This window comes from Anas platyrhynchos, chromosome 2 (genome assembly GCF_047663525.1).
Source record: "Anas platyrhynchos isolate ZD024472 breed Pekin duck chromosome 2, IASCAAS_PekinDuck_T2T, whole genome shotgun sequence".
Taxonomy (NCBI): Eukaryota; Metazoa; Chordata; class Aves; order Anseriformes; family Anatidae; genus Anas; species Anas platyrhynchos.
The window spans coordinates 104,255,588-104,272,373 of NC_092588.1; the positions used below are offsets into that span (position 1 = coordinate 104,255,588).

Below are 16,786 nucleotides of genomic sequence, written 5' to 3' on the forward strand. Positions count from 1 at the left end.
TTCTTCATTAAGTTTTCTGGACCAAATTCAACACTAAATTATGCACTTTAGAACCTTATTGAAGTCAACAGGCATATATGGGCTGAAGTCAGCATTAACTATAGCCATCTGTTATTTTGTCATGCCATACTCAATTATTTTTATTTAGCTTATTCAGTCATACAAAATAAAACTGTCAAAGTTGTCAAGAAGTCCAAGAAATGAAAACCCCAAGCTGCTGCTCTGAGATTTTTAATATTTTTTTTCCAATACAGATCCTTGTGCCTTACAAAATGCTGGCTGAAGCACATTTGGTCTTATAGTTTGATTGGACATGATCCAAAGGCTTATAGATAGTTAGTTGAATAAATAAAGAATTCATCACACATTTGCATAGGTCTTCCAGTAGTATATTCGACAGTACAGATGTTAAAAATACATTTTATTAGATAATTGCTTTTAGTATTCATACAATAAAATGTTACAGTTCTTATTACTAAAAGTCACTATGTTAACTAAATGTGAGAATAGCAAATTTCATAGGACCTCAGCCTTTCTAATGTCAGTATGAAAAAAATAGAATTGAGTTATGATGCTCCATCAGTTTTTATGTTCCCATCTGGTAATGAGAACTGTTCCATAATACCCCTTGGCAGCCAAATCAGAGGTGTCATTAGGTCCAACTTAATGTATAAGGGTGCCTGCAGTGACAAGACGTGGGAAAGGCACGAGGGATCTATAAGAATCTATGAGAACAGTCTATTCAAGTGCGAATAGGAGTGTTCAACCTAGAGTATATTGTTATCACTATACAATTCGTAAATAGGGCAGGACCCTTGGAATAGGGTCAATCTGTATAGTTCTTGTTCTGCTTTGTATGCACATAAAGAAGTTAAGTAAATTTCATCAAAACCTTTCCAAAGTTATCTAGTTCCTCTTAAATCCTAGCTTTTGTTTACCATCTTTTTAATCCTGTTAATTACAGTTTGCATATTTCCAAGTAACTCACTTCCAGTTTATTAGTGCTGCTGCCAAAATTGCATTGTTCATGAAATACTCTGTAATATTAACTTTTCGTAGTGGTTCTAGTGTAAATAAAATTATTGCTATATATTTTTGGAAGAAAGAAAGCATTAATACTTGGCACATCTGTACCTTTTGTGATTTTTTTTTTTTAGAGATATTTTCAGATATTTGCTGGACTTAATGTCTCTCAAATATATTATGGAAATTCAGGTATTACAGTATGGGATCTTGTGAGAGGTAGATAATTATATCTTTTCTAAATGGGAATGCTTGGGAGTTTGTGTTCTTCAAATCACTACTAATAATTAATTAATAAGTGCTTAACACAGCTGTTTCAATCCAGTATGTGTTTTGTTTGTTTGTTTGTTTGTTTGAAATTCTCAAAGCAATTCAAGTTCCTCAGGTCATGTAAGCATACTTTATAAGTCCATTCCTACCTGTAGTATATTCTTTATGTTTTCTCCTGTTTAGGACTGGACTGATAATTAAGTGATGTCTAACAATATTGGAGAAAAAAAGATACTCTGGTATTAGAAATCTGTTAGTATAAAATCATTATATAAACAAATTAATAGCAATACAGAATTTTATCATTACTTTGAATATGTCATTTGCTGATACATGCATAATGTATTTCTTTTTTCCATACCACAGAATGCTTATAAAGTAGATGATCATAATCAAAAAAATGATAAATCTTATATCTTCTGCTTTCATTCAAAGGCACCCTAAAGCACTTTGCAGACTGTTATATATAGGAACAAAAATTAGAAATATAAAATTACACAGAGATCTCATCAATATCTCCTGGTAATAATTACAGGATTTGATCAGATTCATTCATCTCCCATTTGTCTATTAGCTGGAATCTGACACACTCTGAATTCAATCTTTATTCTCTTAAGGGGATTTTCTTTGGTGAGGAAAAACTTCAGAGACTTTCTTCACCCTCTTAATGTGAAAAATCTTTAGATACTGGCGGAAGCATTATCACTTCTTGGAACTGAGTATTCCAGCTGTGATTATTTCCAAATATGTAGTACAAGGACAAGCATTATAATCAGTCTTTGGTTTATAACTTTTTTGACTTTGTCAGCAGTGATTAGTATGTCCGGAGGAACTACAAGTACCTTTGAAAATCATAAAAGAGCCACTTAGTTTCTCAAAGGTATTTGTTTTTTTTTTTAGTGCACAGCTGGGGTGACAAAAGCTATCATTATCCTTTTTATTTATTTATTTATTTTTTAACAGAAAACAAACTACACAGGTTCTGTTGAAGAAAAGACAAGTAATTTTTTTCTACTCAGTCTAGTACTCTCACCACTCAGTAACAGTTCTTTTGCAGGGGCGAATGTCTTTCCTGCAATGATGAGACAATAAACCAATTTTCAGAAAATACAGCTATTCCAGAAAATAGCTGTGGTATTTAGCTTTGTTTTCATGACAACAGTTTTAAAATGACCATACCATTAAGTGCACAAATAACATATTAGAATGAGTAGAAACATGATCAATGAAGAAGAGGGTGAAATCATTATTACCTTTTATTTCCTTTAATGGAGGTGACAGTTACTGGCAATAAGAAAAGGACTGCCCTTTGACATCCTTATTTGCAGCAGAAATATTAGCTCTTTCTGTGATAGGAGAATGAAATAAGAAGAATGCCAATACTTTTTACTACACTTTGAATAATTCTTTGTTTTAAATAAAGCATTCTTTGAAAGAGCAGCAATCTGCAGAGAAAGACAGTCTCAGAGGAAGATCTCACAAAATGTAAAGTGATGATGTATATGTATCCTCTATTAGAAGAGAATGTTTCCTATGGATTTCTGTCTTTAACAGAGATGGAAGATTAGGACTTCATACCTGGATTTGTTACCTCTTTGTCTTTCTTATATGAAAAGATTCTTATATGAAAAGGAGATTATATAATCTCCTTTTTCTTATATCTCTGGTCTCCAAATTTATGATAATGAAATATCTTTAATGTGTATTGCAACCTATAGATGAAAAGTGCAACCTAGCACACTCTGCAGTAGAAGCTGTGAGGGTTTCTCTCCATTTTCCTTCCTTTTTAGCAGTCCCTTGTAACAGCCTTGCTGACCTCTGTTCATAGCACCTGGTCTAGCTGTGTCCAAACAGAGTTAATGATCTCTGCAATATAAAAGTTCCAGGAAGAAAGTCAAGTGCTCTGAAGAGGAAGAACATACAGCTAAGGAACACAGACATACTGTTTGAAAAGCTCTAGTAATTAAATCTTTAATTACTCCCTCATCGCTGAGACACCACTTCCAATTAGCTGTCACTCGAAAATGTGTTTTTTTTTTCTTAATTCCTTTAGTTGTACTAAAAAAAAAAAAATAATTCGTAACTTCCATATCTTCAGAAGGACCTAGTGAGGATTGTGACTGGAGAATATGCTAATGGAAAACTCTGAATGTTATCTCAGATCTTGAAATCCCTGCAGTGATTCCCAGTTATTAGCAATTTAATGAGTCAGATCATGGAATCATCTAAGTTAGAAATGAAAGACTTCCAGGTTCCTGAACTCTTTACCAGTTACATTCATACTTTACACTTCAGTGTCTTTTCCACATCCTTCATCCTGTGCTGAAGTTGATTACTTCAAATGCTCAATAACATGGCAAGGTACAGATAGAAACAAAGGAAAAAAAAAAAAAAAAGATGAATTCATTACACTTCCTCTTGCTTTCTTTTTTGTTAAAATGTATAGTGCTTTTTTTCCCTGTGTCCCTGTGTGGATACTTTTTATTTTCCATGTGTTTATGTCAAAGAAAGAAAGAAACAAACAAACAAACAAAAACCAAGTAACTGAGACATGAGTCATCTAATTAAATTTGGTTTCTTTTATTTTTTATTTGGAAGAAACAGCCTTCAACATGCCAACCGTATTCAGCTCCTGAAATGATAAAGATTACGTGTTGTATCGGTGTATAGTGATTTGAGCTAGGCATGAAAAAGAAACTGAGTTACTCACTGCAGTTGAGACAAGCAGTTTCTACATGACTATAAATCAATTTTTAGGGATCTTACCAACTGAAATGGAATTTGAGGAATAGCTGCATACTCATGGTTAGATTCACAGATTTAGATTTTGGGACTTAGTCACTTAGCGTTAAAAATAACAGGACAAACATGATAAGCCTTTTCAGACAATTAGCCTTCAATATCTCTCTTTTAGATAACATTAGAATATTAAATTTAAAAGAAACACTATTTCCTTGGTATGTAGAGGTCTTATCATTAGGATAGTAACTGTCATCAACTAGAGCAAAGAAGACACCTGAGGAAGTCTTACTTGTGTTCCCATTCACAGCAAAGAAATCAACAGCAAACTGTTACCCAATACTATGGAGCTAGTCAGCCTGGAAAGCAGTAAGACTCAAAGAATTCCAGCTGAATACAGGCCAGGCCATGCCAAAAACTGCTCCTCTGACTGTGTACCTGCTATCCATTCATTTTCAAGTAAACAGACGCATTTATTGGTATATTAGTCAAACGGATGTCACTTGGGAAATATTTTTATAGGATAGTATTTTACTGGTATAATTATTGCATTAGTTTATTGGCAACAATCGTGATGAAGCAAACTATTTTATGTATTTCACAACTGCTTTCTTATAATTCAGGAGAAAAGACACTGGGATGTTGTCATACAAAGAGCACCTACCAGTGAGTCAAGTTGTTGTTGGAGACATTGACCGGCCTGGGTCTGAAGCCAAGATATCTGTAGGTCCTGTACGCTGTCAAGGAGATCGTAAGTTGGCTAATTTTCTTCCACTTAATCACAGGTAGAAAAATAAATAAATAAATAAATAAATAAATAAATAAATAAATAAATTTTAACTTAGTAATATTGTGGATTCCCTATGCAAATTTTGACAAGTGGTTGTCTAGTCAGAGACCTTTTTCTATGGAAGCATGATGTGTTTTGAGAATTTTTATCTATGTAACTGCATGTATAATTATTCAGCTTTGCTTTTAAAATGTGGATATGTGTCTCTTTTTTTTATGGTAAATGTGGTAACTAGACTATTCAACTAAGTTTATGTAGATATAAATAGTGATATAGATTGCATAAGAATATCTTTCAACATCTGTGCTTCTGTTGAGTGCTGCTGTCGATGCCATTAGCATTGGTAGGCATATCACTGTAAACTGTGTTTATGGGGTATAAATAGTAGCATGATGGCAAAACTTCTTGCTGTAAACTATGTTTACAGCTGTATAAAGTTTAACAAGATTGTTATTTAGTGTTAAACATATCAAAGCTAAATATTTATTTGTAAAACAAGGTTTTTTTGGTGGTGGTGGTGGTGTTTTTTTTGTTGTTTGTTTGTTTGTTTTGTTTTTTTATAGCAGTCCCTGATTTTCAGGCTAAAGCTGTATGGGAGATAAACATTCTCCAATTTGATCAGCAGGTGATAGAGTAAATCAGTATAAAGGATGAAATTTCTACTTCACATACACAAAAAAAGTGGGTATGCAGTTAGAAGGATTGTATTCTTCTTTTAATCTATTTGAATACTTCAGTATATTTGGTATTTCAGAATGTGAAATTTACCACTGAAAGCAAAGCTTAAGGTCATTTGAAACCACACTTTAAGAACTTAACTGTGCAATTGGTACAAGGATTATACTCATCCTCTGTATTTGAAGATTTGAAGTGCATTCTGTTACAAGAGGTGTAGTAAGGAAATATTGTCAGATTTAATTACAGTTACTCATATTTTAATGATCTATAATGGATACAAAATCCATCCTCAGATGTCAATGAAGAGCCCATTTATATAAACCTGTGGGATTGCAGTGATGTAAAAATATTGACGGAATGGGCACAGTATATGCAAGCTGAACAACACTGCTCTAACCAGCATCCAACATGACTTGATAGGGATAGATTTGGTTTGCCCTCCCTCATCTGCCCTGTTATGGCTACATGCTTGCCATTTGCCCATTTCTAAGTACCTTAAGGCAGTATTATCACCCCCGCTTTAAACTAACGTATTTAATCTTAGCTGAGGACATTTTTGCTCAGAAGAACAATAACAAAAGACAGTCTTCTGGCTCCCAGTCCAGTGCCAGAAAACTGTAGGCCATTGCTTATTGAGACACCTGAGTTTGCTTAGCTTCTTTTTTTGTTTGTGGTCTTGAGATGACATAATATCATGAGATGTTTTAGCAACTTTCACATCACCTATATGGTGCTTGTTATTTATGGTGTTTTATTAATCACAGGTCACTATGTTTCCGAACTATATCTGACAAACATTTTCATAATAAAATGAAACTGCAACTGATGAGTAAGGAATAACAAATAGCATCTTTCTTGCACCTTTGTTCCTCATATCCTAAATATGAGTGCTTCTGTAAATATCAGTCTCTGAAATCTGAGCCATTTCTGAATATCCATACATATGAAACCTCATTTGAGAGCACAGTAGCCTTTACTATCTGGGGAACTGAATGGGTGTACTTCTAACACCCTGTCTAACTGAATTTTCTGTTGGAACTTTACAGATATAATATGTAGTTTTAAAGAAATTTTGCCTATGAATAAATTTGAATTTAATTCCATGGCCATGTATTATAGTCAGGAAGCCAGTATAAGTTTTCTCACAGGAGATAATACAAATCACAGTCCGTTGCAGTTAATAAAAGTTTCCATTTTATATTCCCTGTGCACTCTCCTTTATGTTCTGTCTTGACCACATACAGCAGTTGCTGTACCCCAGGCCACTGCTGTCTCACCATAGATTACAACTTATTGGAATATAAGTGTTTTGTCCTAGGGAAAATTTTGAAAATTTCAAAATGTGTCCAAGGGAACAAAGATCCAAAATGTTGAGTTTGTGGAAAGGAATTTTATAAAACAGAATTAATCCATGATTAATTCTGTATGTATTCTGCATGTATATAATGCATGTATTACATGCATCAAAACTGACATTATTAATACTCAAGATCTTGATATTTTTGTCACATCACAAGTTCGTTTGCATGCATTTGCCTTTCTTTTTGAGTCAGTTTTCCTTTTGTCTCATTTCTGCCATAGCAAAAACAGAATTTAAGGGGAAGATGTTTTTTACTCATCTCAGATTTAATTTCTTTTCCATCTCCATCTTCAAAGAGGGAAGAAGCAGCTGCATTGACTATGGTTCTCTGTAAGCCAATGTTTCATAAAGTCCAGTAACAGCACTGTTCACTTAGGATCTGCAGTGACAGACAAAAAGGTCTCCTTGACAGATGACAGAAATTCAAGAACTAATCAAAATATGATTCTTATATCAGTGCATTGATTTTGTTTTTGTCTGTGTGCATTTGACTGCTCGTGTGTGTTGTCTAGGGAAATATACTTTGAGCCCTTATTCATTGATTTTGAGTATTGCTTATCATTACTCCTTTTGTGATTTGATACTTTCTTTCACTTCTAAAAATTGCTTTTGATTTCACTCTTATTTCCTGTTGGAGCATTCTAACAGAGTTGGCTTAATTAATCAGATGGTGGTTTGAACATAGGTGTTTTTGGTGACTGTGGGTTAAAACCACCCTATAGATATCTGAAAAAAGACAGCAACTGCCAGGGTCATTACTCATACGCTTTGGCAATGTGTCTTTTGTATTCCTTCAGTAAAATACTTCCAATATACCACATGTTCAGTTTGTTTTCCATGTATATGCCAAGCCCATTTTCATTATATTCCAAACTGACAATAGGTTTCCTAGAACACTAATGAACTAAGCTCACATTGTCCTAAGGGCAGGATATCTATTCCATCTAGTTTCAGCTCAGTCTGACATGTAGAAAAATTGAAAACTTTTTATTTTTTTTCCCCAGCAATTTTATGAACTTTGTATGACTTTGCAATCATCTATAATAAGTATGGTAAATACAGGTCAACAGTTGATCCATTTAAGAATTTAACTGTTTGTTTGTTTGTTTGTTTGTTTGTTTTTTATTCCCAGTAACTGTAGCTACATTTAATAATCTTAAAAATTTGTCTGCTGAATTTCCTCAGCTATTTACCCCATCATGTATTTATTTATTTGTTGCACTGGACTGTACATAGTGTAATTCAAGTGGGATACAAATATATCCAAATAACACTACAATATTGTTCTAGCTGTATGTCACAGTCATTCTGATTCTACTAGCACATAGGAGAAGTGGGTGTTTTGTTTTGTTTTGTTTTGTTTTGTTGTTTTTTTTGTTTTCTTTTGTGTGTGTGTGTGTGTGTATTTTTTTTTTTAATGAAAACAGCCTAAATAATGATAATAATAAAATCAATTAAGAGTTATTTGAATTTTCAGTTGAATTTCTTGAAGATAAAATGAGTAACTGTGTCCACTCATGATTTGGATAGGGATCATCCAGTTCAGTTAATCAAATTGCTGTGATTATTCTTCATATGTGGTTGCTTTCCTCAGAGATGCAAGAGAAGAGAATGAATCACTAGGTCATCCTTCTAAAACTTTCGGAGTAAACATACATTCTATTAGGTGTTTAATAACTGATTGTTGTTTAATAACCAACGCAAATAACTTCATTTCCGGTGGATAAGTCTATCTCTTTCTGTTTACCTTTAACCCTGTTTTGCTTTGATTATTTATTTGTTTTGATTATTTATTTTAACTTGAATTTGTTTTAGTATTGGTGAGGAAATGTTTTCAACAATACCAAAAAGATTTTCTGGAATTTCTTTTTGTGTCTAAGAGAACTCTTTCTTTTCTTACCTCACAGTAAATTTCAGACTATGACTGGTTGTCTCATAAAACTATAGGCTATTTCTGGTACTATGAATAAAACTTAGCCTGCTCTGAAAATAGGAGCTGCAAAACTTCCATTGTTTGCATAAGGCATTTCTCTTTCTCATTAAAATCATTTAAATCTGTAGCTTTAAAGGTAGCCATGGGAAAGAGTATTTCCTCCGGTGGTTTCTCTTACACATATTCTCATATCCTTCCTAGGAAGCAAAGTGCTCCAAATGGAGCACTATCATTTGGGATGATAGTCTTGTCATCCCTTTTTACTTGCAACAAAATCTCAGACACACTATAATTACATTCAGAAAGAATTCTCTGATGTCATAAGTCAGAAATATGCAAACTGAATTGATAACACTGTTATGTACATTTTCAGCAAGATAAGATCTACTTTAAATAGTCCTTGGTGGACAGTACCAAAATGAGGAGACCTAATGTCTCTGGAATTGCAAATCAGCTTGGAATTATCTTGATGTTTTTGGGGGGTTGATAGTATTTGAATTTGTACATCTGGAGTTATTTAAATTCCAACAAATATTTCCTTCTTTTTGATAATCTTAATCTGAGTCAATCATTCTTTGTATAATGGGAGGAATTTTGGCCTAGTAAATTAGGAGATAGTCTCTACAGCACTGTAAGGATCACCAAGAGATCTTTCTACATACAAAAATAATTGGTAAAATTCATTATCACTGTGTTCATGCACTGACTATAAATTGTCAATACTTTCACCATAAAACATTGTTTTATGAGGTTTATAATTTGTCCATAAAGCTCTCTTTCAGTACAAACTTTGCATAAAAGTGTATTCATGGAATAAATACTTGTGACACAATTTATCATAAATCACACTGACTTATGGGTCATATGTGATATTCTCTAATTTGTCCCACTCACTGTCAAGTTTTATTCTGTTATTTGCTTTCTGAGAGCAAACCCTGCCCTTGAGTACTATGCATTTTACAGAGAAGGAAGAAATACAGATCACATAAAATTTAATTATAATCCTTTTTTAGACGTCTTTTTTGTCTACCTGAAGCAGCAGGATGCCTACAAATACTGCAAGACAATAAAGGAAAAGTAGAGTTAATATTATAATATTGGCAAACTGGAAAAAACACGGCCATATACAGTCAGTAATCCCCAAATCACCTAGTCAATAATGCAAGGCAAACAAACAAACAAACAAACAAAACCTTTATGTGAGACTGATCTTGTTAGAATATACATGGTTTGTTTTGAAAGTAGTAGGACTGGCTTTTTCCTGGGCGAACGGGCGGACAAGAGGCAGTCTGCATGCGCAGGATCTGTGGAGAGGGATATTGGAAACACTGGGAAAAATCAGCAGTTGGCTGTTGGCTGTTGAAGAGAGCAGGTCGCTTCTACTGTGAAAACCTGTCGAAACGCCTCGTCACGGAGAATCATGGAGCATTTAATGGAGCAGCGATACGCAATCAAATTTTCTGTAAAACTTGGTAAAACAGGCAAAGAGACTCACGACATGATTAAGGAGGCCTACGGTGATGCTGCCATGGGTAGATTGGGTGTTTTTGACTGGCACAAGCTGTTCCAAGAAGGTAGGGAAAGAGTGGAAGACGATGACCGCTCAGGACGCCCTTTGACCAGCAAGACCAACGAAACTGTGTCGCGAGTGAAAAATTTACTGAGCCGTGATCGCAGGATGAGTATCAGAATGATTGCTGATGACTTGAGCATTCTTCAAACCCAAGTTTTTAAGATGGTGAAAGAAAACTTAGCCATGAGGAAAGAGGAAAGTGTGCGCAAAGTTTGTGCCGTGAGTGTTGTCAGAGGAGCAAAAGGCCAACCAGAAAGCGATCTGCCAGGATCTTCTTCATCATGTGAATGAGGAGCCCGACTTTTTGGACAATGTAGTGGCCGGTGACAAGACGTGGGTGTTTGAATACGACCGGGAGAGTAAGCGGCAGAGCACAGAATGGCACACCCCTGCTTCCCCACACCCCAAGAAAGCATAAACGAGCAAATCCAAGCAAAAGTCCATGCTCATTTGCTTTTTTGATCAATATGGAGTCATCCACAAAGAGTTTGTACCACCCGGACAAACAGTTCATGCAGTTTTTTACGTGGAAGTCCTCACAAGACTGCAAAAAAATATTGCTCGTATCCACCCAGCCATCGTCAACAATTGGCGGCTGCACCATGACAACACGCCGAACCACACAGCGTTTCGCATAGTGGAGTATCTTGCCCAGCACAAGGTGGCAACGCTTCCTCAGCCCACCTACAGCCCTGACATGGCCCCGCCAGACTTTTTTCTATTCCTGAGAATAAAATCGATGCTCAAGGGGAAGCATCATGCATCAGTAGAGGCACTTCAAGAGGCCGTGACGAGGGAGCTAAACAGCATTCTGGTCCAAGCGTTCCTGGAGGCGTACGAAAACTGGAAAACTCGTTGGCAGCAGTGTGTAGATGCGGAAGGGTGCTACTTTGAAAAATTCTAATAGTTTGTTCTATTCTCATGAATAATTTTATTTTTTTTTTAAATAATGATTCCTACTACTTTCAGAACAGATAAAGAGAGAACCTCTTAATGGCAGTCATTGACTCTTGATGCAGTTTAATCCCTTCTTTTTCAAACCTTTTCAAGCATTGTCAATATCTAGTAGAGTCTGAGTGTTTGATTAAAAGCAAAACTTACACCACTTTTACCCATGCCTGGTGATGGATGAAAGTATTAGAGATTATGCTGTCATTTAGCATGTATTTTCATTATGAGTAAAATTTACATTGCTGTCCCTAAGGACAGGGGTATGTCCTGAGTATTTATTATTAGTGAATATATATTTGATCCTTTACTGCATACTTTCCTGCCAGTTACTTTTTGTACACTCTCTACTGTCTTTTAGAATGCAAATTACATCTGTTTTATACATATATTGAATTTCGGTACAAGGAATCAATTGCACAATTTACATCTCCACGCTTTCCACAGTTGTCATGAAATTTAAACCAGACAGTGGCAAACACACTTTACCTGGTAGAAGATAGAAGTAGACCTGCCTACTATTAATTAAGTCTCCCATGCATTCAATCATTTGTAAATTTGTATGTTGGTATAATCTCCAGAAGGTAGTTTGTTTGAATTTCAAGGCCCTAATAAATTATATTCTCTTTATGTATTTGGTGAAATAATGAGAATATATGGCAGTCAGTGCCCAGGTTCTATTCTCTAACTGACCATAAAAGAAAAAAATGGTGACACTCCATAGAGGAGGTAGGATCTTTATGTTTTACATGTATAGAATTCAATGCAACTAAGAGCTAATTTTATTCAAATTCACATCATCATTATGATAATGCAGGTTAATTTTATCTTCTTTAATGCAAAAAAAAAGAAGTATCTGAAGCATTTAATGTAAAGTATTGTCTCTAAATTCCTAGGGAATTTAGGCAAAGACTCATTAGTCTGATAGATGACATACAGTAGCTGTTCATATTAAATTCAAATCCTGTTAAAGTTATGCTTTAATTATAATTTCAAAAATTTTACCTTCTATATGACTGTAGTGCATATTAATATCTTACCACTTACCTACAGCAAAATAAGAAAAGAAACTGTGCAGGTACAAAATCTGAAAATGAAATGATGAAACAGTTCCCAAAGTGCAAAGAGATGTGATGAGAAGATGTCAGTAAAGAAGTAAGGAATTAAGAGAACCTTAGATTAAACTGGGGAATGTGAAGTTACTGGAATCCTGTCAATTACATGCATAAACTTATAGTCACCTTTAAATTTCACCTCATAAACCTGAATAATCTCAGAAATCAGGTTTAAAATGGAGAAAAATATCTATGCTCATTTTTAGGTGAAACTTTTTTCTCACTTTAATACTTTTGGCCTGTATATTTTTGCAGTACTGACTGACATTTAAAAAGCAGAAAGAGCAGAAAAAGGCAAAAAATGATTGAAGGTGAAGTAGAGCAAGGTCAGACTCTTTCATCACCATGTGTCAGTATGCAAATTCGGTCCCATTTAAACATAGAAAAGTGTGTGGCTGCAGAGAAGAGGATATCCAGCTAAAAAGGATCTCTTCTAACCTCACAGCACAGCATCTAGCTCAAAACAGAAGGCAACTCAGTAACACTAAGAAACACACAACCACCAAATAAACTAATAAAGAAGCTTCGTAAACTGTCACCAATGGTCTCTCTACTAGGGAAGCATGTTACATCTAATTATGTCTTGGGATGGGGAAGGGAAGGGAAAGAGGGAAGGGAAGGGAAGGGAAGGGAAGGGAAGGGAAGGGAAGGGAAGGGAAGGGAAGGGAAGGGAAGGGAAGGGAAGGGAAGGGAAGGGAAGGGAAGGGAAGGGAAGGGAAGGGAAGGGAAGGGAAGGGAAGGGAAGGGAAGGGAAGGGAAGGGAAGGGAAGGGAAGGGAAGGGAAGGGAAGGGAAGGGAAGGGAAGGGAAGGGAAGGGAAGGGAAGGGAAGGGAAGAGAAAATACTGATCGTTTTAGTAAAGGTTTTAAATTTTCATAAGTTCAGGTGGAATTAAATGGAGTGAAAGAAAAAAAAAATTACTTTCTAGAACCATATTTTTCTTCACATTAAAGGAATTCAAAACAGTTCTATCCATTTACTCCTAAGACCTTACAGCAATCTGTACTTGGGAAATCTTAGCTAAACTTTCAGAATCGTGAAGCTTTTGGCTTCATAATATTAAGTAGCAAATTCTAACTTTTTTTTTTTTTTTTTTTTTTTTTTTTGTGCCCATATTTCAACTCTCATTTGTGCAGAATCTTCTGCAAAGGTGATTTAATCAAATTAAGAAAAGTAACTTTCTTCAGTAGGACAACCTTCACAGATACAGTTATGGAAAGAGAAGCAATAGTGACTTATGTGTTCAAAATCCAGTTCGCCTTTACTTTCATTAATCAATTTCCAACATGCATGCTATATCTGTATGCTATTATTTACCCTTGGTTTCATGAAATCCTGTAGATAGAAACTTTTGCTTTACAATGTAATTAGTTCTGCTTTTTAAAAGTGAGGAACTAAAGTCACTGTAAGACAATTTTTACCCCAAGAACAGAGTTAATGTTTCTACATCCCATTCACTCATATACCATTTATTTTAGTTTTGCTATGACAATTTATTGTTATGAACTTTTATTGTACCTTATTATTTAATATGCAGGCAGGCAGACTTGACCATAGTTGGTAGGATACCTTTCAAGAAAGCCAAGATGCTTCCAAAACATGGTAGGTAAGGGATTTTTGCAATAAGTGTGTTAAGTTCCCACCCCAAAAGGAGAGAAACTCACAGAAACATTTGCCATACCAACACTGAATAACATATGAAGTTATCTGAAACTGAATATGTTGTTATCAAGTCCAATGCTGATTGATACTAGGACATCATTTTGACTTTGATTTTCAACACTTTAAAAAAGAATCTTTTTGTCACTGTTTAATTCTATTTCATATAGGAGTGGGAGTGAGGGAGGAACCAGTTGTTCAAAAAAGATGTACAAAAACCAACAACAATAAAACAATTAACACAACAGTAAATCAATTACTCAAAAAGCAGAGAATATTCCACCTTCCAGTCAGAAAAACTATAGGATGATGACACAGAATGAAAGCAACATTTTATGCTATTTTTGAGAATTGCTTTATATCTTTCTCACAATCTAAAGCAAGATATTAAATTCTTAAAGATCATGAAACATAAAATGCTTTGCAAGAATCATAGAATCATAGGTTAACTGAAGTTGGAAGGGACTTCTGAGGTCATCTAGCAAAAATCTCCAGCTCAAAGCATGAATAACTTCTAACCCAGATCAGTTTGTGTAGGGACTTTTCTATTCATTCTATGAAAATTTCTGAGGATATATTTTGTGCAGTCTCTGTGGGCAACATGTTCCGGTGCTTAACTGCTCTAACTGTGAAAATATTTTTCTTATATCCAGTGGGAAATTTCTGTTTTGTAATCTGTGACTGTTAACTCAATTTTTTGATTTGCATCTCTGAGGAGAGATGGGATTATTCTTCTCTGGAACTACCTATCAGGCAGTGAAAGCAGCTATTAGCTCCCTTCCAAGTCTTTCTCAGACTAAGCAAATCCTGTACCCCCAGGCTCTTTTCATACATCACCTGCTTCAGTCTCTTTATGCTTGTTAAATATATTATACCATTGCAATCAAGAAAAGGAATGAACAGTCACATGCTGATTGTTTTTTTGTGAGTAAAGATCTATAAGTCCCACCTTTCCTAGTTCTGGGCAGTAAAGGACAATCTTGATAATGGTGTTGATATCATTGTTCTCAGTGTCATTTAGAGAAAAATATTTTCATCTTTCAAACATACAGTAGTCTAACCTGCACATAAGGTTTCTCCATATGGCAGTTCTCTCTAGCTACTGATAAGCATCAAGTCTTCTGTTTCCCTGTAAGGCCAGAGAGGTGTTAGCAGAGAGGTCAACTACAAGTTTATCTTAATTAATGTCCCACCCAACATTCACACAGTAGGTCAAAAAAAAAAAAAAAAAAAAAAAAACTACTCATCTCCCTAAACAACTCTGCAGCAGTCAATGCTATTGATTATGATACTTCTGTCCTGTTGGTAAATGTTGGCAGAATCCCAGAAGATGAATAGTTTGATTAATTCCTGAATGAATACATCCTATGACTAGTGAAGGGATCCATCTCTACTCATTCTGGAGTCATGAATTGCCTTTGTATTGCCCATATTGTCACCACAAGTCACACAGCAATGATACAAATACTTGAAAAATGCAGGTGGTACTTAAATCCGTTAGTACTGTGTTCATCACCACAAATAACAAATTACCATACCCAGGTGGTCTTATGTTTGCACAGCCAATCATATGTGGAGAACAGATAGCCTAAGATAAATACTCTCAAGAGCTTGCAGCCTGTGTGTCCAGTTTCAGACTTGAAACCTCACCTCACCTCACCTCACCTAAACCTCACCTCACCCTGGAAAAATCAATCTATATTTTATGACTATTTGAGATTCTTTGATTATGCTATTGTATGAAAACGATTGTCATAATCAAAAATGTTTATATACATTGAGCTTAATTATTTATACTTTCTCCATCTCATGCTTGAATTCCTGCAACATAGAAAACTTGAACATGACACTTAGGAAACTGAAGCTAGTATAAAACAGGTTTATTATATTTATTATATTTATTTTATGTTTATTATATTGCAGATTGGAATAGGAAAAAGGACTACTTGGCTAATCCTTGCACTATGAACTGGCTTATCTCAGAGTCAAGTCTTGGTACTTGTTTTTGGATGCCCTAACAGTCAGGCTCTAGGGTGTCTGTCTGAAACTCACACATGATGCCTGTTTAGAGAAGGACAGTGTTTTTTTCAGGGGCACAGACATAATATTTATTGAAAGAGAGGCCACTGAGACCATCTTGAAGTTGTCTGGAATGAATCACTAAAAAATTCCCTAACATCTCTTTCAGATGCAAGAAGTACTTTTGGTCCTTTGTTCTTCAGTCTATATATAGGGAAATAAAAGAATACACTTCACCTGTCTTTCCCATGGGGAAATGGCTGAGAAAAAAATAATAAATAAAATAAAAATAAAATAAAGGCATAGCTGACATATGGTAGTCCTGTAACTAATGTATTCATGAATACAACATGAAAACCTGAGCAGAATAACCACATTAAATTAACAGTATATAGGAATGAGAATTTCCTACGAAAGGTTTTCTGTGATTATGAAATACTAATGTTAGACATGTTTCCTACTGTCTCATGCTCCTTAACTTCTCCTGCAGCAATTCACTTTCTTTCCAGTACATCTGACCTCTGAATAACAATTCCATAATTCCATTCCATTCAATTCCGTAAGAGTTCAAACGAAAGGTAAAAAAACTTATAAGTGTAATGAACGTGGCTTGAAAGAGGGTTTATTCTTGACTCCTTATGCTCAGAGAAATGTGATTCATTCCTGAAGGGAAGAACTAT

The 16,786-nt window shown here is 35.0% G+C and overlaps 1 protein-coding gene across 1 annotated transcript in view; it reads left to right on the plus strand.

Moving 5' to 3' along the window:
• CNTNAP2 (contactin associated protein 2) overlaps window positions 1-16,786 on the plus strand; it is a 1,145,390-nt gene that overhangs the window by 955,735 nt on the left and 172,869 nt on the right. Inside the window, exon 15 of the mRNA XM_027451306.3 lies at window positions 4,656-4,783. Coding sequence (XP_027307107.1) covers window positions 4,656-4,783 — 128 coding nt within the window. The remainder of the gene's footprint in view (window positions 1-4,655; window positions 4,784-16,786) is intronic.